This window comes from Eretmochelys imbricata, chromosome 3 (genome assembly GCF_965152235.1).
Source record: "Eretmochelys imbricata isolate rEreImb1 chromosome 3, rEreImb1.hap1, whole genome shotgun sequence".
In the NCBI taxonomy this organism is placed as follows: domain Eukaryota; kingdom Metazoa; phylum Chordata; order Testudines; family Cheloniidae; genus Eretmochelys; species Eretmochelys imbricata.
Window position 1 is genome coordinate 144,743,296 of NC_135574.1, and position 27,948 is coordinate 144,771,243.

The following is a 27,948-nucleotide window of genomic DNA, read 5'->3' on the forward strand; positions in this document are numbered from 1 at the left end:
ATCCAGCTAGTAGTACCAGTTAAACTGTATATCTGGTTATCCGTCAGGTTTCCTCTATTCTCCAGTCATCTTTTTTCATCTTCTTTGGCATCTGGTAAAACCCAGTTGAGTCTTCAGGTTCGCTGATACAATTATTTCTACTTGCATTGCATTGTTGCTGATAAAGGAAAGGTAAAGTAGTTTATAAAATGTTTCAAGCTTATTGAATTAACTGTAGTTTTTCAGAGAAATACTAGTGTTCTCTGAATCCACAAATGGAAGAGAATTTTCTAAAGCTTCAAGGGCAGCCTGTAGCCAGGGTGTTTGTTAAAAAGGAAAAGAATAAAGATAAAAAGGTGAGGACAGAGAGAGCAGAATGGAAGTGACTTTTGTAGAACCTTGGGAAAGAATATGTACATTGAACTGCAGGGGTGCAGGGATAGTTTGGATAGTGGAGGTGCTGAGAGCTTTGAACCAAACTGTAAACCCTGTATATGATGGAAAACACTTCAGGCCAGGGGGTTCAGCTGTCCCCCTTGCATCCCTATTTCCAGCACCTATATCAAACTGTTCATTTACATGATTTAGGCTGTACTACAAGCTTGTTTATCTTTCACTATTCACAGACAAAACACTAACAGAGTTAGTTAATGTTACCTCATAGTATCTCAAACTTCTGAAAACCAGGAAATGAAGAGTTACAATACATTCCTATCCAGTCTTACCTCCTGAAGCTGGTAATAGTCTCTGGGGATTATCTGCATACATACCAGCTGTGTTCACTGTATTGTATGTAGCTGTATTGAATGATGGCGGTGTAGCGAAGCGAGGACTCACCAGAGTGGAGCCTCCTGCTGGTCATCTGGGAATTAGCTCTTTTCAGCCTTGGAGTGCCCCCTGCTGGCCCATGTCTCGCCTGCCTCAGGCCCTGTGTCCCTCCTGGACCCCGGTGCCCTTTAACTTTGGGGTTCTGCCCCAGCAGTACCCCCACACTCTGGGTCTCCCTTCCCAGGGGAACCCCCAACCCTCTAAACCCACCTTGCCTCAGTGGTTACTGCCAGTCATCATCTTGCCCCCGCTCACTGGGGCAGACTGCAGTCTCTCATGGCCACTCATCATTGGCTAGGGGTTAGGACCTGCTGCCTTTGCCTAGTCTCAGGCTGCCCCTCTACAGCCCCAGGACCTTTTCATAGGCCTTCCTCAAGGCCTGCAGCCTGGGGATTGGCTTGGCTTGGCTTGGCTTGGCTTGGCTTGGCTTGGCTTGGCTTGCCCTGCCCTGCCCTGCCCTGCCCTGCAGCAGCTAGCCCTTCCCACTCTAGGGCTAGAGTGAGACTCCCTTGAGCTTCTGGCTCACAACCCTTTTATAGTGCCAGCTGTGGCCTAATTGGGCATGGCCCCAGCTGTGACTGCTTCCCCACTCAGCCTAGCTTTTCCCAGCTGCAGCCCTCCCAGGGCTGCTTTTATCCCCTGTTCTGCAGGAGTGGGGAAGCCACCCCACTACAGAGGGATTAGTTGGAGCAATTTGGCAGAGCTGTGATTGTGATATGAGGTAATCTGAGAGGGGGAGGAGGGTGTATGTGTATCTTGAGAGTTCCAGTATGATTCATTTCTGTGCTGGTTTGTGGGAGTTGCATCAGTAGCAGGGCACAGAAGACATCTTGCCATGGAGATTATGGAACTGAGTATGGTCTGTGGGTGTAATGAAGGGAAAGTGAAAGTATAGATGGCATCGGGTGCATACAGATGAAAGGGTTGCAGATGTGGTCTTCTTTCTGTGGATTAGGTTAAGTAAGGTAGCTCCTGTAGGGTACAGTGCACAGGCAGTGTGTGAGGAAGTTCATTATGAGCATATTGAGGCATCATTCAAAGATAACGATTCAGTGGGTGTACACCTTAACTCTGTATTTCCTTGTTTTCGGAAGTTTGAGTTTTGCAGAATTTAACATTCTGAAAGGGCATGAGATATCAGTGGGCAACAACCTTAACTCTGCATGAATCAATTTTTTTTAATTGCAAAGAGAAATGGTGTTAGTAGAAGTAAGTGCTTATTTAGGCAGTTGTATTTATCTCGAAGATTTGCAGTTGAGATTATATGGGCAGATAATTATAATAATACCGAGCTCTTACATAGCACTCTTCAGCAGTAGATCTCAGAGCATTTTACTAAGGAGGAAAACATCATCCCCATTATACTGATAGGGAAAATGAGGCACAGATAGGTGAAGTGACTTGGCTAGTGTCACCTGGAAGATCAGTAGCAGAGCTGGGAATAGAGCCCAGATTTTCTGAGTCCTAGTCTACTGTTCTTTCCACTTAGGCCATTAGGTTGTTCTGAGATTTCCAAGTGCTTCCTCGCACCTGGTATACTTTGTTACAGTGGCATAGGGATAATGGTCATGCTTTGAAATGTTTGAAGTTGCTCCCAGGGCCACTAAGGGAAATCTCAGCATAATCTAGGCCCCCAAATCTTGACAGTTTTATTTCACGATGGTTTCAGTAACTTTGAGCATCTGAAGAAGACCCAGCCTGCAAATCACCCACCTCCTCCACCATCCTCCAACATGTACCCTCCTCCTCAGTGACCAGTCCCATTAACCATTTAGCATGTTAGGAGCCAGATTTGCACAAAACAGATGAATCTGTAAACTTTAAGAAAAACTGTTTGGTTTTTTCCCCCAGGGGGCTGTATCTTGGGAACCCCCCTGGACAGTCCCCCTCAGAGTTACAGGGCCATATTCTGGCTTATGTTGGGTGTAGGGAAGAGGCTCAGATATCCCACAGGGACAGCCTCTCCCTGGATCCTGTCACATGAACAGAATATAGAGAGAGGGGTTCAGATCCACCCAGAAGGCAAGGACCCCCCAGATTCTACATTGGGGTTGGGGGGGAAGAAGGGCTTAGACATCCTGAGGGGGTAGGGTCCCACAGAATCCAGCTCATGTGAGGGGGACTGAGAGAATGGCCCAGACCTTTGAGTAGGGCAAGGATCCCCCTGGATCCAATGTGGGAGCAGGAAAAGGAGGTTCAGACCTTCCCTAAGGACAGGGCCTCCTAGATGCCATATGGGGGAGCAGGAAGAGAGGCTGAAATCTCAAAAGTCAGGAAATACTACTATCCCATGTAACCATAACTTTCTTTCGATGTACTGTTAAATATATAATTGGCTAGTTTCAATTTAAAAAACCCACTGAAATACCAGTATCTGGAATGATACTGAATCATCAGCAAAGTTGGATTCACAATATAGACTTCTTCCGCTAGAGTTAATGGAATAACTGATCTAAGTAGCAGGCTGTTAGTCTCTTTGTAGACCAGTCATTACAGGTGGGTGAGATGCAGGCTTTGTCAGTGGGTTTCATTATTTTCTAGACAGCAGAAAAATGTTGAGACTCTGGAATCTTTGCTTCCCAGGTTTTGGGAAAGGAGTGTGCGCTACTGGTTAAAGACCCGTCTGTATCCACCCAGCTTGCCCCTAGGAGCGCTCACAGTCTATCTTTGTCTTACTCCTCTACCCTCATAACCTTTTTCAGCCATTCACTTTCCCCTACCAAGCTTGTATTTGTCTCCTTTCCAGCCCATTTCCTCCAGCTTGTATCTGCCTCACTTTTTGTTACCCCCTCAACCTCACATTTTTCCCTACCTCACCTTCCAAGATTGTCTGTGCCTTCTGCCCCTCACCTCTCTGCATTCCAGTGAGGCCGCTTCCTCTTCCTGGGCACTAGCAGGGGTACTGCTGCAGGTGCAGGAGGGTCTCCATGGCCCTAGCTGTGTGGAAGAGTGGATGCAGGACGAGTCCTTCTCATATACTGCAGCCCTGGGTGGAAGCAGTCCTAATGCAGAAGGAATCTTCAGGGAACATAGCTGCCAAACTCTACAAGTCTCTTCTGAACATTTATGAATTGCTGTTTTTTGGAGGCTTATAACTTGGCTAAATGTGAGTGGATTTTCATGGGGACAGCAAAAGGCACATCCCTGATACCAGAATGACCCCTCTTCCCCCAGCCAGGCTTCAGGTCTCTGCTCCAAAGCATGTAGGCTTCAGAGCTTCTTAATGAAACAGTTTGTACAAATTTTTTAAAAGTTTCCCTATCTCATTCTTGGAAATAGCTGAACTGTTTTTGCTGAAACTTAAAAATTAACCTGAGACAGACACCAGCATGGGAAATTTCAGTTCAAACAGCTGAAATTTACAGTTATAAGCTACTGAATACCAGATTTTAGTATGGAAAGACTTAAACAACATTAAAGCCAGGCATTTTTACCAGGTTCATCTATAGTTAGAGAGAGAGGGGGGTTGTATTTTTTTTTTAAAGCAGAGCCAAATAAACATTTAGCTTCACTACATTCTGCAGTACTAAAGAATTTTAAAAAAGGCAAATAAAGTTTTAGTAAAATATATTGAACATACATTTATCATCTTCTCTCTATCTATATTACTACTTTGGTAGATCCCAGTGCTGCTGTTAAGCTTGGTTGATGTTAGCCAATCCTTATTTTTCTTGTGGCACATCACCTGCAAGGGTAATAGCCTCCAGGCTTGTCAAAGGTGTGTTGTGGAGCTTAAACATCCGGACAGTGTTTTACTGATATACGCAGTATGCTGATTTCTCTCTCCTTTTCAGAAGAGAAACCTGACTGCTCCAAGGCCCGCTGTGAGGTCCAGTTTTCTCCTCGCTGTCCAGAAGATTCCATTTTGATTGAAGGTTATGCTCCTCCAGGGGAATGCTGTCCACTTCCAAGCCGCTGTGTGTGCAACCCTGCAGGTTGCTTGAGGAAAGTTTGCCAGCCAGGCTACTTGAATATATTGGTTTCTAAAGCATCAGGGAAGCCAGGGGAGTGCTGTGATCTCTACGAATGTAAACCAGGTAAAAATGGGTGCCATTTTTTATGTTGAAATTTTCCCCGTCACCTGTCTCTAAGAAGCACAATGTATAATAAAATAATTTCCAGTACAGACTACACTGTAAGCAATGTAAAATCTTCTGAATATCCTATTACAGGTATTATTATCATCAATAGCTGTGTACTGCACATCACTGGAACAACATTCATTTAAAACCCCCAAAAACTTATTTAAACAAATATTTTTCTTGGCTGAGATAAACTTAAATGGGGGCAGGGGGCTATAAGAGAGGGTGGTGTATATGACCATAGATATTTTTGCAAAAACAACTTATCTGATATTCAGGGTAAGCGGAACATGTGCAACTTCCAAGAAGTTCCTTTCTTACTGGGAGGACTGCACTTACTATTTAATTAAGCCATCAATTTGCAGACAGCTAGAAGAGAATAAGGTGACAAGTAACAGTCAGCATGGATTTGTCAAGAACCAAACCTAATAGCTGTCTTTGACAGGGTAAAAAGCCTTGTGGATGTGGGGAAGCGGTAGATGTGATAATCTTGACTTTAGTAAGGCTTTTGATACTGTCTCACATGACCTTCTCATAAACAAACGAGGGAAATACAACCTAGATGGAGCTACTATAAGGTGGGTGCATAACTTGGAAAACCATTCCCACAGAGTAGTTATCAGTGGTTCACATTCATGCTGGAAGGGCAAATTGAGTGGAGTCCCACAGGAATCAGTTCTGAGTCCAATTCTGGTAAATATCCTCGACAATGATTTAGATAATGGTATAGGGAGTACACTTATAAAGTTTGCGGACAATACCAAGCTGGGAGGGGTTGCGAGAGTTTTGGAACATAAGATTAAAATTCAAAACGATCTGGACAAACTGGAGAAATGGTCTGAAGTAAATAGGATGAAATTCAATAAGGACAAATGCGAAGTACTCCACTTAGGAAGGAAGGAACAATCAATTGCACACACAAAATGGGAAATGACTGCTTAGGAAGGGGTACTGCAGAAAAGGATCTGGGGGTCATTGATTACAAACTAAATATGAGTCAACAGTGTAACACTTGCAAAAAAAAGCAAACATCAATCTGGGACGTATTAGCAGGAGTGTTGTAAGCAAGACACAAGAAATAATTCTTCTGCTCTACTCCACGTTGATTAGGCCTCAACTGGAGTATTGTCTCCCGTTCTGGGTGCCACATTTCAAGAAAGATGTGGACAAACTGAAGAAAGTGCAGAGAAAAACAACAAAAAAGATTTAAAGGTCTAGAAAACATGACCTATAAGAGAAGATGGGGGGAGGGAAGGGAAATGGGTTTGTTTAGTCTGGAGAGGAGAACACTGAAAGAAGATATAAGTTTTCAAATACATAAAAGGTTGTTACAAGGAGGAGGGAGAAAAATTGTTCTCTTTAACCTCTGAGGATAGGACAAGAAGCAATGGACTTAAATTGCAGCAAGGGTGATTTAGGTTGGACATTAGCAAAAAATTCCTAACTGTCAGGGTGGTTAAGCACTGGAATAAATTTCCTAGGGAGGTTGTGGAATCTCTATCATTGGAGATTTTTTAAGAGAGTTTAGACAAACATGTGTCAGGGATGTTCTTATACTTAGTTCTGCCTTGAGAGTAAGGATCTGGACTAGGTACCCTCTCGAGGTCCCTTCCAGTCCTACGAGTCCATGATTCTGTATATAGCAAGGGGTAAGAAAGACACTTCCTAAGTGTGAAGATTTTCAGAGGCTATAAAATGAGGATCTAGCAAACTGAAAAGAAGTACACAATCATTACATATGAGTCAAAGGAACACTCAGAGAGCTGGGCAACATGTTCAACCTTTGTCCATTTCCCACTTCGTGTGAACACACAAATAACTCTCACTTGTGAGGTGCTACTCCCATTGAAATCAAAGGTGAAACTCAGCACCCTGCATCATCAGTACTTGGAATAGGCTCAACAGCCCTGGGGCTCACTTCTGGTCTATGTCCTGTGATCCTAAAGCTCGTGCTTTAGGGTTTCAGCCAGCCACCGACAGGTCAGGAGGGGATTCCCTCCCTCCCCGCCTCGTATTCTGAGTGGGTTTGTTTTTAATGTCCTTCCTCTGAATAATCAGGAGATGGCCATGGCTACAGATGGGACATTGGAAGGGTGGGCCAGGGCTCTGAGGTGGCACTGTGCATTTTCTTTCTTGGGTGTGTGGCTGGCCAGTTCTTGCTCGCATGCTCAGGGTCTAATTAATTGTCTTATGAGTGGTCGGGAAGAAATTTCCCCCCAGATTAGATTTGCAGTGAGCTCTGTGGGTTTTCGCCTTCTTGTGCAGCAGGTGAGTGTGCGTCATTTGCTATGTAGCCTTTTATTTTTTTTTTAAAGTAAGTTTAGTGATCTTGTATTACAATAGCTGTGGTTTCAGCTCTGGTGTCTACTGTATCAAATTCAACAGAGTTACCTCTGCCTGTTGTTTCAAATCTAGAGCACATAGGAGCACATGGAGGCCAAGGAAAGTAGCATATACAATTACAAGAACAAGTGCTAATATCTCATCAGTTTTATTAAAGTTACCAGCACAGTTATGAGTATCACAGCATATATAAATCCTACATATATCCATCCACAAATTCTAGCTACAGTCATACTCACATCCTCCTAGTTACTTTTAGGGTCTGATGGGTCTTTCATGGATTGGTCATCAGCAGAGGGATAGTTCCTGCTGGAGTTTCCCATAGGGAGCTGAGTTTTCCCAATCTGGGCACCCCCTTTTTATAATGTGATTTTTTTTGACTATACCTGTGCTCTGCAGATGTATAGGAAAGTGTCAGCCCTCTTTTTCCTTATTGGTCTGGTGTCCCCAAAACTTGAGGTACCCTGTTTTCTATAGGTTGTGTATAGTTCCTTTTATTCTCATTAGCATTGATGCAAAACCTGTACCCTGTGGTTAAGGCAAGTGTTGGAGAGAAATGTGACTCTACAGCATTTTTGCCATCTTAAATTAATCTTTCTAATTTTTCACGATTTCACCTCTTGGTACATCTTTTCCCATAATCTTATGGTATAGGTTATTCTTTGGTCACTTACTTATGTCAATATTTCTTATCTCTAAGGCCTAAAATAGCTAAGCTAAAATCTTATAGGCCTTTGCCTGGAGGTCTTGCACTTCAGCCCTCCTTACTTAGATACCTAATACATAATCATCCCTTCTAACTACTGATCAGTCTCAGGCTTGGTTCTCACTACAGAGTTAGGTTGATCTAACTTATGTTGACCTAACTATGTCAGTGTCTATACTAGAGTCTTGCTCCCGCTGATGTAAGTGCCCTACTACACCGGCATAACGCCATTTCCACAAGAGATGGAGGGCTTATCTCGGTATATTTAGGACAACACAGTGTCCATGTAGACATTGCGTTACTTACTTTGGCTGTTGATTAAAATTCTTGTCAATTTCACAGCTCCAGTGTGGAGCTGTGAAATTGACAAGAAAGGCTAGTAGGTTTCCTACTGTCAAATCTGCACTTGGTTCACTGGGGCTGTCACCCCAAGGCAAGTGTAGGGCTCCAACTAGAGCCTGGTTGCCTGGTTCCTGGCTACTTGCTCTCAGCAGTCTGCTGCCCTGGCTCTCCTTTCCTTGCTGGGAGCCCCACTGCTGTCAAGGCTCCCTTTTCTGAGCCCAGTTGCCGGGCCCTGAGAGCCTGGGCTCCCAGCTCCTCCCAGAGCTGTCAGAGTGGGACTGCTCTGAGCAGAGACAATGGCAGAATGAAATTGGCAAGAATGTCAGTTTCACTCTTGCTAGGCTCTGTGCTGTGAAATTGAGCTTGTGTGGGGCTCACAGCTGGGGCTGTCAACCCAGGGTGGATTGGGGGCTTCAGCTGTGAGCCCCGCGTAGCTATCAGTGCCCCACATTTGGCTGTCAGTGCCCCACAATGCCCCACTTCAGTTGGTTTAAGTGCTTCTGGTGAGGATGCATTTCACAGGCAGAAGGAGGGTAGTGTAGACACCAACAGCCAATTGAATTACTGCAGTGGCTGTAGGTTGACCTAAATTAAGTTGACCTAATTTTGTAGTGTAAACAAGTCCTTATACTTCTATAATCCTACAATTTAACTCTATTTAGCATACAATGGTTATATAGAACATAGCATTATACAATAAATTAAAATCATTGGCTAAAACTAGGATTATCTGGGTATATCTCACTTAATCATTTCCCTGCTTGTGCAGGGTCCTCAGGCATTGGTGTGCCTCGGGCCCTTCTATTCTCTGCTGTTGCTCATAATAGTCTAGTCTTTTGTGTGTTGTAATACTTTGGTCTCATATCAGTTGTTGGGTTAGTGTGTGGGTGGTGGTGGTGGTCTCTGCTATAAAGGAGGTCAGACCAGATAATCTAGTGGTCTCTCGAGCCTTAAATTCTATGACCCTGTCACTATTTGACAGGGTAGGCAATCACAGAGGAAACTGCTAGGTGAGACCAAATACATCAATACAAGACTTACGAAAAGGGAAATGACCAAACCATTGTTGTGATACGTGGGCAAAATATATATTCAGTATAGGGCAGATACTTTATTTCTTTGTGGCTTACACGTGGTGATAAGTGATTGTGTATTTCAAATGGAAATTGTATGGGGCCTGTAGTTTGGGGATTTTCAGAGGGACCTGACATTAAAAGATTCTGGAAGTTACATTTACAAAAACAACACAATGTGCACTAACAATCTATACAAAAACAGTAGGAGATTTGGGGGTAAAAGTAGACCTCACTGTCACAAAGGCATCAGGTCTGTTGTTGCTGTGCTATACTTGGTACACACATGCCTATATTGATAGAATCAATGCTAGATCAGACCAGTGGTCCCGTATCCTGTTGCTGACAGTGGCCCGTACCAGAAGCTGTGGAAGAAACCCCACAGTGGACATGTTGGGTTTTTTTTAAATGAGGGTATATCTTTCTTCTCATTTTTTTTCTCGTATTTAATATACTATAGTTTTTTTTTCATTATCCCTATAAATGTCTAATCCTTTCTTGAATTCTAAGGTCTTGGCTTCAATACTATCTAGTGGCAAAGAGTTTCACAGGTTAATTACATGTTAAATAAAAAAGTAAATGTTTTCTTCTATCAATTTCAAATTTTTGCCTTTCAGTTTTATTGAATGTCCCCTTGTGAAGAGCCTGATTTTGTGTTCTGTATACTATTCATTATGTTGAATTTCTATCTTTATTAGGAGGCCAATCTAGATTATCATAATGGTCCCTTCTGAGTTTAAAATGTATGATTTCTCATAGGTTGTACTGGGGTAGAATGGCAAGAATAGCTCCCCATTGTGCTGGATACTGTACAGGCACATAAGAAGAGAGAATCCCTGACCTAAAGAGCTTAAAACTTAAATAGACAAGGTGATAAAAGGGTCAAAGTGTTATCCTCTTTCATAGAGGGGGTGCTGAAAGGGAGCGAAAGTGCTTTACCCAAAGTTGCACTCTGTGGTAGAGTCAGGAACTGAACCCAGATCTTTGGAGTCCAGCTCAAGGTGTTAACCACAGGACTATTCTCCTAGAGACTATCCCTTCGCCTTTTATTTATCTCCTCTTTGAACAGTTTCACTGTACTCTGTATCTTTTTATACAGTAGTCTTTCTATGCCTATAATTATTTTTTTCACTTATCGCTGAACTCCTGTTCCTTATAATGTACGCTGCCCTGTATTTGTACCTCAGAAGTTCTCCTTCAAGTGATTGTGTACATATACATTCCATTGTAGATGCATATGCTCCCAATGCACTTGAGTCGGAAACTTTTGCCAGTAATACCATTAGGCAACGTCCATGCTTTCCGTGTGTGTCAACCCAAGGGCATAAAAGGGGCTTCCCTCTCCATTCCTTCTCACCACCCAGGGCAAGAGTTGGAGCTTCCCATAGCTGTTTAGCTTTGGTTTTCCAGTGTCTGCAAAGAGTTCATCTTACTGTATATGGTTTTTAATTCTAATTTATTTTTAGTATAGTTAAATAGTATAGTTCAAGATCTGGTGGATTTAACATGAAAAAATTCCCAGGGCTTAAGCAGTGTGCCATGGTCGCTGTTATGGACAGACACAAAAGCTGTTTGAATAGTCTAGATTAGGGATAGGTTCGATTTGTACCTCTTTTCCTATCAGCACAAATAAACGAGGGATTTTCACCTCTAAGTCTACCTTTCAGAGGAGGAAATGTGTCCCTCTTTAGAACTGGATCCCAATCACGAGAAGGCAGACTTTTTGTCCATGAAGAGCACCCGCCCCAGCTCCAAAGCCCAAATCGAGAATGAAACTCCCCTTCTCATTGTCCCCGATAGCCATCTCAGAGCACTCCAAGCCATCCTCCTCCTCCAAATCTCAGAAACGGTCAAAGTCCCATTCTTTGCATCACAAAGAAAGCTCTGTGATATCAAGTTGAGGTCTGGTCTCAGGCACCAATGCTCATCAGATGTGGCATCGTGGACTCCTGTTCCTCCAGGACCATCAAGAGTGGTGTCTTCATAATTACCGGGTCCTTCCTTTCCAGTACTGTTAACTCCACAGGGCTTCTGTGCAGTGAGGGACCTAGTGTGTCTGCCAGTACCAGACTTTTCTTTGTTACACCAGCTAGCACTGATGGTGCTGGTCTCTGCACTGTTGATGATTCCAGCATGGCTTTCCTTAGCTTCTTCGTTTTGGACATTGACCGGTTCCCTCAACACCAACCTATCTGTTGGCATTTTAGCCGCCTTGCCCACTGCTGCTACCTCACTTCAATGCTGCTTTTATGTCAGTGACATTAGGGCAGTACCAGTTTTCTCTAACAGTGAAAATCCAAACACCAACTGGAACTGCTCCTCCATTTACTGAGGAGAATTGTATCTCCTCTTCAGACTCAGACCACGAGAGACCAATTTCCCTTCCAAGGTCTTTTAGGTCATCTCACGGACCTCATTCCAGGGATACCGAATCTAAAAATCATGTCTGGTATTCTTACAAGGAATCCTCAGAATGGGGCCCACCACTTGTGGCAGTTCAAAGGGTAGAATACTCCCCCCATGGCCTTTACTGGTCATCTTGGACTGACTGCTCTGAGATTTTCAAGATCTCCTAAAGTCCCAGTCTAGAAGGAGGTTGCCTTCATCCATAGCAGGGATCTTTAGGGAAGACTCTATCATCCCACATCATCTTTGTCTCCCCTTCGTCTGTAGTCTCCAACAATGCGGGAACCTGTAGGTGCCTCCCTTGCCATATTTCATCATCTTCTGATGAGGCCTGAAATTAAAATCTCCTCCAGAAGAGTGTAAAGTGTTTCAGGACCTTATGAGAAGGGTTGCCACATCTCTGGGAGTGCAGGCGGAGGTTGTACAAGATAGGAAACACTTGAAACAAGTATTTTTGCCAGGATCATGAGTACGAGTTGAGCAATCCTGTCTTTTGCAAGATGTCTCACGCAGATCCCCCCAGCAATAGATCTATTTGCAACAACTTGAAGCACAAAATGCTATCGCTTCTGATGAAGGTGGGACTCAGAACTCCTTGGGAGATGCCCACCTTATTCTTTGGCCTTGGTTTGTCTGTATGTCTACTCTCCAACGCCATTGCTCTTCAGCGTCCTGAACAAGCTGAAACATGAGAGAGCAGTACTTGTCCTCATAGCTCCAACATGGCTGAGACAGGTATGGTTCCCAGACCTGATATATCTGAGGCCACCTCTTATCTCTTCTTTGGTGCCCGACCTTATGACACAGGAGTCAGGCAGACAATCTCACTCTTACACCTCTATTCATGGCTCCTTGATAGCTCTTGGACTTGAAGCAAGGTTGTTCTCTCAAGGTACAGTCTGTGCTGCGAAACAGTAGGAAACCCACCACAAGGAAAACATACCTTCAAAAGTGGAAGGCTTTCCAGCTTTGATGCACACAGTGGTCGTTGTCTCCTTTTGAGGCCCACTTCTCCATCGGACTTGATTATCTGTTAAATTTTGAAAAGCCTACACTTATCATTCATCTCTGTTAAAGTCCACTTAGCTGCCCCTACAGCTTTCACCAATCAGCCCAAGGTCATCAGTTTTTACAAACACTACCACTAAAAGATTCTTAAAGGGAGTAATCAACCCCTTCCCTCACGTAAGACAACCCACTATACCTTGGCACCTTAATTTAGTTCAGTGCCTTGAGAAAACCACCCTTTGAGCCCTTGGTGAGCTATTTCCTTCTTCGCTTATCCAACAAGACTGTGTTTTTTGTAGCCATGACTTCAGACAGAACAATAATTGAGCTGAGAGTGCTTGTAGCTGATCTATCATACACTGTGTTCTACTGAGACAAAATATCTCTTCATCCTCCATCCTACCTAAAGTCTCTTCAGATTTTCACCTCAACCAGGACATTCAAATTCCATTTTTTCACCCCAGTCCTCAAGTTTCTTCAAGGGAAGAGGTCAGTCTTAATACTCTAGACATAAGAGCCTTTGCCTTCTAGCTCAATGGGACCAAACCCTTCAGATCCTCTCCTCGACTTAGTCCTTTCAGTTTCTCTGCAATGGAGACATTCTCTTTCCATACAAAGACTACCTAAATGGGTTTCAGGATGCATTTTAGCACGTTAAGAAGCGCTGGGGTGCACCCTGTGACTAGAGTGATGGCTCATTCCACCAGAGCTCAACCATTTATGTAGCACTGCTCAAAAATACATCTCTTTTAGACATTTGCAAGGCCGCCACCTTAGTTGTTAATGCTCACCGCTTTCATGGCATTATGCTGTCATTCATGCCTCCAAATCAGATGCTGCTGTTGGTGAGACTCTCCTAACCATTCTGAACTTCTCTCTTCAGCACCATCCTCCATAATTTGGGTACTGTTCAGGAGTCCTCTAACGTGGGATAATCACTTGAAGAAGAAGTAACTCGCCTTCGTATATAGTAACTGGAGTTTTGAGATGTTTTGTCCCTGTGCATTCTCCACTATCCATCCTCCTTCCCCTCTGCTTCTGAGTTCTTGCGATTAGACTTTGTTGTTGAGAAGGAGCTGAAATGATGGTGGGTCTGCCTCTCCCTATATAACCTCGGTCCAAAACATGAGGGTGTGTAGGGCTCAGCCACAGGTCAACAGGCACTGCTGAAGAAAAATGTCTTGTTAAAGGTGCATGGGTGCACATGTGCCTAACATGGAGGACCCATCAGGACAGAACATCTTGAGAAACTCTTGTGGGTGCTGCTGTCTGAGGGTTTAATGTCAGCAAGGAATCCAGGAGCGCTCTTAAACTGTGGACTGACTTGGCCAGTTGTGTTTGAGTAGCTTCAGCTACAGGAGACTTCACTATATCTCCACATTTCTTAGTGTTTTCTTCTACCAATAAGCATAACGTCCATTTAACTCACCTTTAGCTTCAAGCGACTCTTATTCAATCCATGAGCTGATCTTGGCAAAACACTGAACTCACTGGCTGACAGTTGTGGTAATGTATATTTTGAAGGATAGATAGAACTGAGTGTCATCTGCATACTGTTGGCACTTGTGCCTATTATGTCTTACCTCCTAGTTGTTGCATGAGAATATTGAATAGTAACAAAGGGGGTTGGTATTTGAGAAACTCCATAGGTGCAGAGATGGTGGAAGTGCTGTTTCCCATCATTACCACTGGATGAGTCTCTCCAGGAAGGAGTCAGACCATTTGAGTGTATTCTTTTGGAATCCTGCCATGTCCCTCAGCTGTGACATTTGACTTTTTCAAATACTGTAGAGTGCTCCCAGAGTATAAGACCTTTTTCTTCCCCTTAGCTGTGCTAATGGAATGTATGGGAGATGCACCAATTTGCTGTAGCCATTGAAAGACATGAAAACCAGTTAGCCAGAAAGGATTCTCAGAAGTGCTGGGTGAAGTCATTGCTTTGTGAATTCCCTATTTTCCTTCTCCATGAATGTGATCGATATGGGAAGATTTTGTGACCATTTTTGAGGTGGAAAAGCTTCTGGGAATAGCTCAGTGGCTGCTGGACTTCAGGAAATTACACAACTTGTGAAGTCCTGAAGCCAGAATAGTGAAATATGGCTAGTTGAAGACCAAGATATTGGACACTGATTGTTGTTTAGTGTAACAGAAACAGAGAAATATCATCATTTTACATTAGCTATTATGGGACAAATTGATTAAATTTAGGTTCTTATTGGATACATTGGAAAGTCAACCATTAGTATTGTAGTGGAAGAAATAAACATATGATTAATTAAAATACCTAAAACGTTTAATTTGAGTGATAACTCTGCTTTTTTTTAAAAAAATATTCTTAATGTTAAAGATATTCAAAAAAATCTGACCGGTATCTTACTGTCTGTATTACAAAGTGATATGCAAACTTTGAGGTGAATTGTAGTTTTATAAGTTCATCCTGTAATGCTGTAATTAAGTGTAGATTAGTAAATGGAGTTTTTTCCTTTACATTCAGAATTTATCATATTTTAAAGATTTCTGTAGATTGTTTAACTCCATACTGTGTAGCTAATTCTGTGTATTTGTCAATAAAATTCTGCTTATATGTGGCTGGCTGTTGTGCTGGTTATTTATAGTGGCTTAAAGCTTCTACTTCCATTTGTTCCCCACATAAATTGGAAATACATTCTGAATTTCCATTACAACGAATAGCCATGTGGATACTATGCAAGTTAATAGTTTAAGCACTGGACTAGAAGACAAGAATTTCTGAATTCTAAACCTAGTTCTGTTGGTGCTAGATGTGGCTTGGGGCAAGTCACTTGCCCCCAAAATATTTAAAGTGTCCATTAAACTTGATTACAGCAATTTCTAGGTATCCTTCTTGAAATACTCAGGGTGTCATTTTTTTCTGAGACTGAGAGCTTGCAGCTCCTTGAAGTCAATTGGAGCTGTTAGTGCTCAACATTTCTGAAGATCATGCCATAGGGAATGCAAAAATGAAGCTTCAGACATTTAGAATTTAACCTCACTGTCTGTTCTCTTATAATTGAAGAAGGCATTATGAATAATGAATTATCACACACCATTATAAGCAGCCACTTCAGGTGATACCAACCCAGTTTTATCAAGCATTGCTTGTTGTTTTGTGTAATTGTCAGTACCGTAAAATTCCACTCACCTTATCGTTTATATGAGCATTTTTTTAAAAAACAGGCAACTAAATTTCATTAGGCTTTTCGTTACTATACTGGTAGTAAGGAAGAACAAATAGGTTTTTGTCTAGACTGGTAACTTTCATGACAGTTTTGTAAGGCTGCAATAAAATTTACTTAGACATAGTATATTTAGGATTAATTAAGAAAAAGCAGATTTCAACTTCTTGACCATAAATTATAGGGCTGACCACATTTTCAACATACATTTTGCTTCCTCAGTTCATCTGACACTCCGTAAAAAGAAGTTGTTTATTTTTGTTTGTCCAAAGGAGGAAAAGCAGCAGTAATAGGCAGCTGAACTATCTGTCATGTTCAAACCCCTGAACATCACAGCCTGATGGAATGTCCATTAAAAATACAACTGATGATGGACATCAGGTATTTCCAGGCATAAATATAAGTACCTCTATTTCATTTTTTCACTAGTTTAACCCCAGTTAACTTTCAATTAATTAATTTTAACTTTCAATACATAGGCTTCACTTTTCACCAATAAAATAAAATAAAATATAGGTTTATTAGGTTCTTATTTTAATACAGATTTTTAGAAAAAACTACTGTTTCTAAATATATTTTTATACTCCAAAAATGTCAGGCATTTGCGTTTTCAGCTTTCAGTATTCTCAATGTCCTACCACCCATGTTCATGTAATGATTATTCCCCTTTGTATGAATTTTCAAACTTGAATTTAAGTGTTGTCTGGGTGGCTTTATTAATTTTTAATTGAGTAATATTTGGTCAGTCAGTTCTTGACCCCGCAGATGCAACAGAAGTCAGAGTTAGTATCATTATTTTTTAGTATTGTCTGGAGAACATTAATTAGTGAAGCAACTTTTCTGACCTCGATAAAGAGTTAATAAGTTGGCTCTTCACCATGGTGTCTTTCACACAAGACTTTCTGTGGCAAGAGTAAAACAAAGTTTAATTTTTTTCTTTTTTTCCTCCTCCCTCTTCAGTTTTCAGTGTGGATTGCAGCACAGTGGAATGCCCTCCCCTTCAACAAGTTGTTTGTCCACTGGATAGCTATGAAACCCAAGTCAGGCTGACAGCTGATGGCTGCTGTACTCTTCCCACAAGGTTTGTGTCTGGTTTTGATTTGTTAAATATTTTTTCAATGTTTCATTTTATACAGTGTGTGGCATGAAATTCTCAACTTCCGAAATGTAGGAAGAGACTGAAGTTACTGTAGGTACCGAAGTGGTGAATGTTTAGTACAATGGCCACAGTATATATGTATCTTATGCCAGTTAGGGGAAACCGTTTAAAAAGTTAAATCATCACTTTTATGAAACTGCTAACATCTAATCAACTTTCTGAAACTGAAAATTCTTCTCAAATGTGCACAAATACATAAAATGGAGTGTTATTAGATGTATTAATTTGTTTTCATACCTGTCAGAATTTTCAGATTGACAGTCTAGTCAGAATTTGGTTGACAAAGGACAAATCATTTTGTGAAACTGTGGAAAAATTCCCTGATCAGATGATGGGGAAGTAGTGTGCTTGGGACATCCCTATATGTGCTGTTAAAGAATAAATCCAGTCCTATTAATGAATGAAAGTTATATGTGTACTGAGTTATGCAGGTATTGTTAACTATACAACCCCGTGGTCAAACAAAAGTAGGGAGGATGTCAGGAGCTGAGACAGCAGAGGTTTTTGTCTTTTGGAAATGTTCAGATATGAGGTGCAATTTACTACCGTTTAGAATATTAAAGTATTTCAGAACAAACAGTTCATGCAAAACAGTTACCTGGCATTTTCCTGGAATTCTGTACTATATGATATTGTCTGCATCAAGTTATATCCCATTAAAATACTGATACAGATACCAGAAAAACAGGATCCCAAACCTACTCACCAATTTTCCCCTCAAAAAGCCAGTATCAAACTCTGTTTAAAAAACCAAAACACAAAGCAGGTAATTTTCCCCCTACACATAGGATCTTTTCAATATTAAGCCAAGCTCTCATACCGTACTACATTGACATATGCCAAGACATATTCTGAGATTGTAAATAAAATTAAATCTTATTTTGTGGGGATAGAGAGTAATCTGTAAAAATTTTGGCACCAAAAGTTCTACGAAAAATGCTCCTTACAAAAAATTGCATTAAGGGAATTTAAGATTACTAAGTGAACCACTCAGAAGTTAGGAAATGCCAGAGGTAAGGTTACACAAGCAACCATAACTCTTACCCTTAGATACGTATGTTAAGATCCATTATTTAATTATGTAACCATGTACTATTCTGTCCATGGGACACCAGCCTCACTCATTGTGCCAATGAATAAGAAAAAGGTATAACATTTTTTAGAGGAAACTTGTGAAAACACAAATGAAGAGGAAGACTGTAGTACAGTTACTATTGGTCTACCAAAAATTTGTTTTAAAGTATTTTCTGGAAAATTTATTAATTATGCTTTCATAAGCTGAGTTGGAGGGTGAGATTCCATGGCCTGTGCTGTGCAGGAGGTCAGACTAGACGATCATAATGGTCCCTTCTGACCTTAAAGTCTATGATTCTATGATAAGCCATTTAAAATAAATATGAAATGAATTATTTGTAAATGTTATTTTTTAAATAAATTATTTTATCTTCATATCTGATTATTTTGCTAGCCTCAAAACTGATGGCCAAATTTGGTTATAAGAGTGTGAATTTGAATGGTGCACTTATGCTGGATTTACATTATTACAATTGCAAACAGATTTTGGCCCACATTAAAATGTGGATTCACAGGACTGTGCTCCTTTAGGCTGTGTGGCATAATACATAGAGCACTGGACTGGGATTCAGGAGATCTGGGTTCTGTTCTTGACTACCATTGGCCTACTGGGCAAGTCATTTCACTTCTGTGTCTCAGCTTCCCCATCTGTAAAATGGGATGCTGACACCTGACCTCCTTTGAGATCTAGTGATGAGAAATGCTCTATAAAAGCCAGGTATTATTATTATTTATTAACAACCTTCCTACCTGCTATGCACAGACCAGAACACACCAAAGCAAAACTAGACTTTACCAGAACAATAGATGCAAAACCTGTGGACATATCTCCACTGCTACAGTGATCAACACCCCTCACAACACATCTTTCAAGATCCATGGGTCCTACACATGCCTATCACAGCATTTGGTGTACCTCATTCAGTGCATTAAATGCCCCAATAACAACTCTGTGGGTAAAACCAGTCACTACACTCTCAACTAAACTCACGCAGGAAAATGATAAAAGATAAAAACACGGTATCACCTGTGAGTGAACACTTTTCACAACACGACCATTCTATCTGTTCTGTCAGTCCTCATCCTCAAAGAAAACATGCATAACACTTTCAGAAGACAAGCCTGGGAACTTAAATTTGTAACTTTGCTAGATACGAAAAATCATGGACTGAATAGACACTGGATTTGACTTCTTACAACAACCTGCAACCCACTTATAATCCCTCCAGTGGCCTTTCTCTACACACCCTCCTTCCTTTCTCCCCTACAACAGGAAGGGTGTTAACTGGCCACTTCACCTTGAATGGTCCCTTGAAATATGTGTTGACTACTTATGCTAAACAATATAATCCACCTTGAATTTAACTTTGACGCACTGAGTACATTTCCCAGACATGAAGAGGAGCTCTGTAAGCTCGAAAGCTTGTCTCGCACCAACAGAAGTTGGTACAATAAAAGATATTACCTCACCCACCTTGTCTGTCAACCTGCTGTGCAGTTATTTTCAACATCACCACCTTGGGTGTGGGGGAATTATACAATAATCTCCATAGAGGAGTGCCCCAGCTGCTCCACGTCTGGGATGGGGCAGGATTTGACCCCCTTGCAAATCAACCAAGTGCCTGTTGTGCTGTGTTTGTCAGTTTTGCTAGACAACAAACACCAGACGAATAAAGTGAAACGATTTTTTGTGAACACCATGCTGAAAACCTTATGTAGCCCGTGTATCAAGTTGTCAGTGATGCATGTTTCAATACTTACATGTAAAAAGTTGTGAAGACAAGGGCCTGATTAGTGAAGCACCTGTAGAGGTTTGCCAGAGAGAGGCCCAGTCTCAAAACCTTTTCAATCCATTGGACTAATACTCCGGCTACAGAAGCTTAATGTGCCCAAAGCAGCTAGGATGAGATGCTGTCAAGGGCTGTAATCAGGGAAGTAGCACGTGCAGAGGCTGCGGAGCCTGCCTGGACAGTGGAACCACGGAGGCAACGTCCGAGAGTGGAAGTTCTCTTAGATAGTCCAGTACTCTGTCAGCCCTTCTAGCAAAAAGAAATAATACAGTTGTACTGCTTAATCTAATAAAACACATGCTTAACTTGCATGGAAGTCTGTGGGATGTAACTACAGGGATAGAGTTAAGCTTGTGTTTTGGTTTGCTGGGAGCCATGGTGAAGAGGCCAAGTATCTTTCTTTATTTGCTTGTTTGTTTTATTGTGTTTTTCTTAAAAATGCTGTGTTTGGATTTTCTGTAGGCTTAATCCATGTGCAAAATTTTGTGTATGATTTATGTAATTATGTTATTTTAGGAGCTTGAAAAAAACCTTATTTCTGTGGAATTCTCAATAAGGAATTATTTAAAATATAGAATTTTACCAAGAAATGCCAAAGGTACCTAGAAAACAAAGTGTTCCTTTTCTTCTAAGGTCTTGTCTATACAGGCCCATTAGTGCATGATAGACTGGTGCAGAATACAATTTACACCCCACTGGTGTGGACTAATGTACCATGTAGACTAGCCCTAAGTGATTACACCATGCTTTAAATGGAACACTCAATACAAACAGTGTAACTGGTGTCGGTTTGAGCCTGCAGACAACCTGAAATGATAGCTCCAAAGTGTTTGAACTATCCTTTACATTTTAACTCTGAAACCTTCTGCCACTGGGATGAGGGTGGGTGTGGAGCCATGAGGATCCTCAGGGGGAATAAAAAAATAACAAGAAAGGAAAAGATAAACTGGAGTAAAATATGAAGTCTTTGAAAGTAAAAAAACAAGGAGCTTGATTTTGAAGTATAAGTTGAGAAAGGGATTTGAAAAGGCATGGGAGATGACTTCAAACATTTTTTTTCAGCTTCTCACAATATCCTATATAAAGATTTTTGCATTACAAAATCCAGGAAGAAGGAAGAGCAACATGCAGAGATTTCTCTATGTAGGCATGAACATATGTTGGGGGCAGAGCAGGTAGTTTCCACAGGTTTGCAATTTTTTAATAAAACCACAAACAAATATTAGCAATAAGTCAGCTGCAGTTCACCTTAGATTGCCATGATCCATTTCAAAATTAGCCAACTTTTGTGTCAATTTTATCAGTTTCAAAAAAATCTGTTGATATTTTAATGAAACGAGTAATTTCTTTTTGGTTTCTAGAAGCCAATACATATCATTCATTCCCCCCTTCCCCCCCCTCAAAAAAAACCTTAATGTTTTAGCAACAATTAATAAATGCTAAGTAACAGTACAGCTATAAGGGCACTTGGGAGTACTGAACCTAGGGAATTAATAGAGAGATGAATTCTAAGTTACTGACTTCACAGATAGCTGACACATTATGTGGAAGGAGAGAGGCTTCAGTTTCGCATGTGATTTTTTCAGTTGGTCAGAAAAGGTTTATGGCCTACTTTTTTGGGAACTAGAAACCTGTCTGCTTCCCAGGAGCACTGTTAGTCTATTTCAGGAGAGGAGATGGCATGCATCTCAAAGCTGTACTTAAGAGTGCCTTTTGACATTTGTTAACTGATTGTGCATGCCTGCAAAGTAACTAAATGAAGGGGATCTCTTTACCTTCCTGACATACAGCAAAAACTACCAGTAGTTAACATCTCTCTTTATTCCATCTAAAATAGTCTTCAGACACATCGCTTGGAAAAGCAGTTAATGGTAGACAATTGTCTGAATAAAGAATAAGAGAATGTTTGTAAACCCTGTGCTTAATATCATATTAATTTATAGTGAGAAACTACAAACATAGTTGCCAATTGTGATCTGAATCAGCATTAATATTGAAGTGGAAAGTAGCCTCAGTTTTTCCACCCTGGAATGAAATGCCCAGTGTGACTCTCTAGATATTTTATTTAAGCGATACTTTGAGCTCTGTGAGACACAGGTAAGGACAGTCTCTTCTCTGAAGACCTTGTTGAATAAGAATATATGTTAAAGAAAAAACTTACAGGGAACACATTCTTATTAGGATAACTTGATTTTCTTTCATTAGCAAGATAAGTAAAGGCAATAATAAATTAGGACTGTGGGAGCAAGTTGGGGAAGATCTAATGTTTGCAGCTTTATCTCCCCTATTAGCTGGGAATATTTTCTCCACGCTTGCCGATCTCTCAGAAATGTTTTTGTATGGATGTGGGATACTTGGCCAGTGTGTTTGTACGATTCTAGCAGGAGGCAGAACGGAATGTGAGGAGTGCTGGTTTCTTTCTTTGCAATTCACAGGTTTGGGAAGGCAAAGTCCCTTCATTCTTCTGCACGTTCCCCTTGAGGTGAGAATTTGAGGGTAAAACAGCATGTCAAAAATGCAAACAAAGTGGAAGGAAAGAAATTAACAAAATATAATACTATTAAAACCAAAAATCATTAGTGTCCCCTGCATCTGCTTAATGAGTTGCATTGTCCCAAGTCCAGTGTGGGGAATACTCTGACTTAGATTAGTCATAGGCGTAAAGTTCAGTATCTCATGACACTTCAGGACTGCAGGTGGAGCTTTGTATCACTGGAAAGACTTTTTTTCTATATAATAATATATATTCTATAAAATATCTTTTCTCTATATATTTTAGAAAAATACCTAAAACTTTTTCCCCCTAAAAAAGGTATTTTTGGAATGACTACCTTTGGCTTCATATTAAATGTTTTGAAAACATATTCGTTGCTGGATGCCCAGTGGCGGTATGTAGAGCTATGCAGGAACTGAGATTTTTGTTTTACGGGAAATCCTGTGATTTCAAAAGTTTGTTTTTGTTCTGAATTGGAATGAAAATAAAGAATTTTGAATGTTTCCTTAAGACAATTTTGGGGGGAAAAAATTCGTTCGTATCTATGGAAATGTTTTGATTTTGACTTTAATTTCCCATTTCATAATGACTGTTTGTAAGGAGAGTGATCACTTTACGTAAGCTATTACCAGCAGGAGAATGGGGTGGGGGGAGAGAGAACCTTTTGTAGTGATAAACACCCATTTTTTCATGATTTGTGTGTATAAAAACAAACATCTTCTGCATTTTCCACAGTATGCATCCGATGAAGTGAGCTGTAGCTCACGAAAGCTTATGCTCAAATAAATTGGTTAGTCTCTAAGGTGCACAAGTACTCTTTTTCTTTTTGCGAATACAGACTAACACGGCTGTTACTCTGAAAAATGACTGTTTAGAAATTTATTGCATTTTTTTAAAAAAAGTAAACAGTCTGTTCCAAAAACAGCCACATGCTTTTTTCAATTATTTTTCAAACTGAACACATTTCCTCAAAATTTGTTTTAACAGAGCAGCATTTTCCAGTTGAAAATGTTGGATGAGCTCTAGATTGGTGATGTTCTGTTGAGAGATCTTGTTCCATTGCCGTCATCACATGGCTGTCATTTGACAGAGCTGACACCCAAATAATAAATGCTTTATTTATACAGTCCAGTGGGTCTGCATTGACTGTTTTGTGAAGTCCTTTCATTCCTCTCTACATTCACCTAGTTGCTCTACGGCAGGGGTTCTCAAACTTCATTGCACTGCAACCCCCTTCTGACAACAAAAATTACTATACGACCCCAGGAGTGGGGGACTGAATCCTGAGCCAAAGTCCGATCCCTGCCACCCCAGGTAGGTGGCCAAACCCCAAACCCCACTGCCCCGGGCGGGGAGGCCAAAGCTGAAGCCCAAGGGCTTCAGCCCCAGTAGGGAGCCTGTAACCTGAGCCCTACCACTCAGGGCTAAAGCCCTCGGGCTTCGGCTCTGGATGGTGGGTTTTGGCTCTGGCTCCGGGCTCCAGCAAGCCTAAGCCAGCCCTGGCGACAGACTACTCTAGGGTACTCTCTCATACTTCACTTTTGGTGGCTCGGAGTATTTTCATTTGCTCTAGTCTTCACTCTTGCCTTGCTGTCCCTTCTTACAACTCTGGTATCTCCACACCTCCTTCTGTTATCTTGACTCTTTGAGCTCTCTCACTGCTTTTGAGCTTTCATCTCATTTACCATTCCAATCTTTCCTCTCTCACCTTTGATCCTATCTCACAAAATGGCATCTCTTGTTTTATACTACATCTCACAGGGTTAACATAGATCAATGCAAATTTGTCTTCATCCTAAATATATGTAATATTAAGGAAAGCTATTTTCCTTGTCTTTTCTCCAGTATCTGTAGGAAAGTAGAGTCACAAAGATAGTGCTGGGTCAATATCCAACTCCTTTATCTACTTAATAGCTGCTGCAGTGTCTGCTCACTGACAAACATCCTGCTGATAAAGTAGCTGTGTCATTGGAAGGGATATAGATAAGAAGCTAGTCAGTACATTTCAGTGTATCTCAGAAAACAATAATGTGCTTGATTCATTATTTTTAAAAAGAATATGAGAGGAAGAGTGTCTGGCCTGAAGAAGGACTCAGAAATAGCTACTAGACACCCGTACACTGAACCCTGTACTGTCTTGTTCTGTACACTGAACCAAGGTACTGTCTTGTTCTACAGAATCTCACCTTTCATTTAAAAGAAAAAAAGAAAAAAAGAAAAGAAAAGCAAGTTTCTAGCTCTTACGACTGAAAAGAAAACCTCTAAAAATGTGAACCAAGTGCAGTCAAAGTAGATGGGAGCCTGGAATTTTAGCAGTGAAAGGTGTGAACTGGCCCACTAATCCCAGTGCAGGATATCTCAGTTGCCCAGTGATGATGATTTAGATGTCAACATTATCTGTTTAATTTTTCATATAAGAGAGAAGAGTGTGACAGATCTGCACAACGTATTTTGAGTGATGTCTCATTTTTCTGCCACAAGTAGTGTGATATTTGGGAGATACATCCCTACTTTCTTTTCCCCAGTCAAGAAGGAGCCAACACCAAGTAGTCCTGCAAAGCCCATAGTCTTATTCAAGTCCCAGGGAGGAGTAGCCAAGCTAAAGGAGCCCTGTGGAGTCAAACAGTACTTGTAACCATATTTTGAATATCTGCATAGTTTAAAGTTTGCATTGATTTGGATTGGGAGAATTTATTTTGTGATACCATGCCTAACTACCATTGAAAATCTGGTCCCGTAATGTTCTTCAGGTTTTTAGAATGGGTAGATTTCATGCTCTGTCGCCTGGTTTTATTCCTATTTATATTGGAGGAGGAAGACAAGCTTTCCTACTTTTTCAACTTTGTATGACCTATTCCAAGAGAAGAAAATATTCTCTCAGAATCATCTAGCTAAACTGAAATCAAAATAATTACCTCAAAAGCATTTCTGCACAACCAAAATGTAAAATATTTGTTTGGAAAAATATAAATACCAGAGTTCGCTCCATGGTAAAGACTGAAAGTAAAAGATATTTAATGAAGTACATGACATTGACATATTTATAAAGCTTGAGAGGACCTCAAAAGTTAGATGTTCCCCTTGAATCTGTACATAATTACAGTAGCTTTTTTTTTAACTCTCTCAAATTTGATTAGGGCTTCTTGATACAACATATTTTATTTATTTCCACCTAATTTCCTTCTTTGACAGGGTTAGTGGCCTAGTGGATGCGGGGAAGCTGTAGATATGTCTTGATTTAAGTAAGGCTTCCAAGTTCCGTTTTCATAAGCAAATTAGAGAAATGTGGTCTATATGAAATTACTATAAGATGGGTGCACTTCTGGTTGAAAGACCATACTCAGAATAGTTATCAAAGGTTGGCTGTCAAACTAGGAGGATATATCTAGTGGGGTCGCACAGGGGTCTGTCCTTGGTCCAGTACTACTCAATATTTTCACTAGTGAATTGGATAATGAAGTGGTGAGTAGGCTGATAAATTTGTGTGACAAACTGAGTGAGGTATTATATTTTATTGAACCAAATCCTGTTGAGATTTTTTTCGAGATTTTTTTTAAAGATATTATCCCACCCACCTTGTCTCTCTAATATCCTGGGACAAACTATAGAATCGTAAGACTGGAAGGGATCTCAAGAGGTCATCTAGTCCAATCCTCTGCACTCTTGGAAGGACTAAGTATTATCTAGACCATCCCTGACAGGTGTTTGTCTGACCTGCTCTTAAAAATCTCCAATGATGGAGATTCCACAACTTCCCTGAGCAATTTATTCCAGTGCTTAATCACCCAGCCAGTTAGGAAATTTTTTCTTATGTCCAACCTAAACCGCCCTTGCTGCAATTTAAGCTATTGCTTCTTGTCCTATTCTCAGAGGTTAAGGAGAACAATTTTTCTCCCTCCTCCTTGTAACAACCTTTTATGTACTTGAGAACTATTATCAGGTCCCCTCTGTCTTCTCTTCTGCTGACTAAACATACCCAATTTTTTCAGTCTTCCCTCAAAGTCATAGGACGTGTTTTCTAGACCTTTAATCACCTTTTGCTCCTCTCTAGACTTTCTCCAGTTTTTCTACATCTTTTATGAAATGTGGCGCCCTGAACTGGACACAATGCCTAATCAGCATGGAGTAGAGTGGAAGAATTTCTCATTTCTTGCTTACAGCATTTCTGTTAATACGTCCCAGAATGATGCTTGCATATCTACCACAACTCTCTATATAAACTTTTCAGAAGATATCAAGCTGGGAGGGGTTGCAAGCACTTTGGACATTGGGATTAGAATTCAAAACAACCTTGATGAATTGGAGAACTGGTCTGAAATGAACAAAATGAAATTCAGTAAAGACAAGTACAAAGTACTGCACTTAGAAAGGAAAATTAAATACACAACTACAAAATGGGAGCCTTAGGCAGTAGTACTGCTGAAAAGGATCTGGCAGTTATAGGGATCACAAACTGAATATGAATCAACAACATGATGCAGTTGTGAAAAAGCTAAATTAATTTTGGGATGTACTACCAAGAGTGTTGTATGTAAGACACAGGAGGTAATTGTCCTGCTCTACTTGGCACCGGTGATGTCTCTGGTGGAGTACTGTGGCCGGTTCTGCAGGCCTTGCTTCAAGAAAGAATTGGACAACTTGGAAAGAGTCCAGTGAAGAGCTACAAAAATAATTAAAAAAAAAATTAGAAAACCTGACCTCTGAGGAAAGATTAAAACAACTGGCACTATTTAGTACTGAGAAAAGAAGACTGAGGAGGGACCTGATAGGCTTCAAATATAGAATAGTAGAATCATACAAAGTTAGGGCTGAAAGGGACTTTGAGAAGTTATCAAGTCCAACACCTTATGTTGAGGTTGGTCCAAGAAAATCTAGACCATCATTGACAGGTGTTTGTCCAGGTGTTCTTAAATCCACCAATGATGGCGATTGCACAACCTCCTTTGGAAGCCTAGTCCAGATTAAAATATATGAAATATTGTCACCTTGAGCCATCACCAGCACTTTTTCTTTTCTTTATACCTGATTTTAGAAATCTTCCAGATTCCAATAATACTAATGAGTGTTTTAGTCAGGAAAAGCCTGAGATGAGAGAGAGTCCTGAAAGTATACTTAATGATATGCTGCAGTTTCTCTAGTTTCTCACTTTCCCTTAAATCAGTGATTACAGGAATATCGTAATTCGCTTAACCTTTAGAGGAATCATTTATAACACTCAGTTTTGTGAGTAATTTCTGGGTAGACAAGCATGTTGGAGCTGGGATCCATTTGGGTGAAGATTAGATTTCATAGTACTTGATAAGAAGGACTTCATGTAGGAAATAATAAATTATTCCTCATGAAAAAGGAAAGGAAATGGACACCTGAGATATAACTATATAATATTTTGTATACCTGTGTGATGTCCTTGCACAATATTTTAATCTTTAGTTCTGAAATATAGTTTTCCCATAAGACTGTATATGGGAAG

The 27,948-nt window shown here is 40.7% G+C and overlaps 1 protein-coding gene across 1 annotated transcript in view; it reads left to right on the plus strand.

Annotated features, from left to right (window-relative positions):
* The window catches only part of CRIM1 (cysteine rich transmembrane BMP regulator 1), a 309,698-nt gene that overhangs the window by 112,943 nt on the left and 168,807 nt on the right, over positions 1 to 27,948 (plus strand). Inside the window, exons 3-4 of the mRNA XM_077811884.1 lie at positions 4,602 to 4,844; positions 16,922 to 17,042. Of these exons, the coding sequence (XP_077668010.1) occupies positions 4,602 to 4,844; positions 16,922 to 17,042 (364 nt within the window). The remainder of the gene's footprint in view (positions 1 to 4,601; positions 4,845 to 16,921; positions 17,043 to 27,948) is intronic.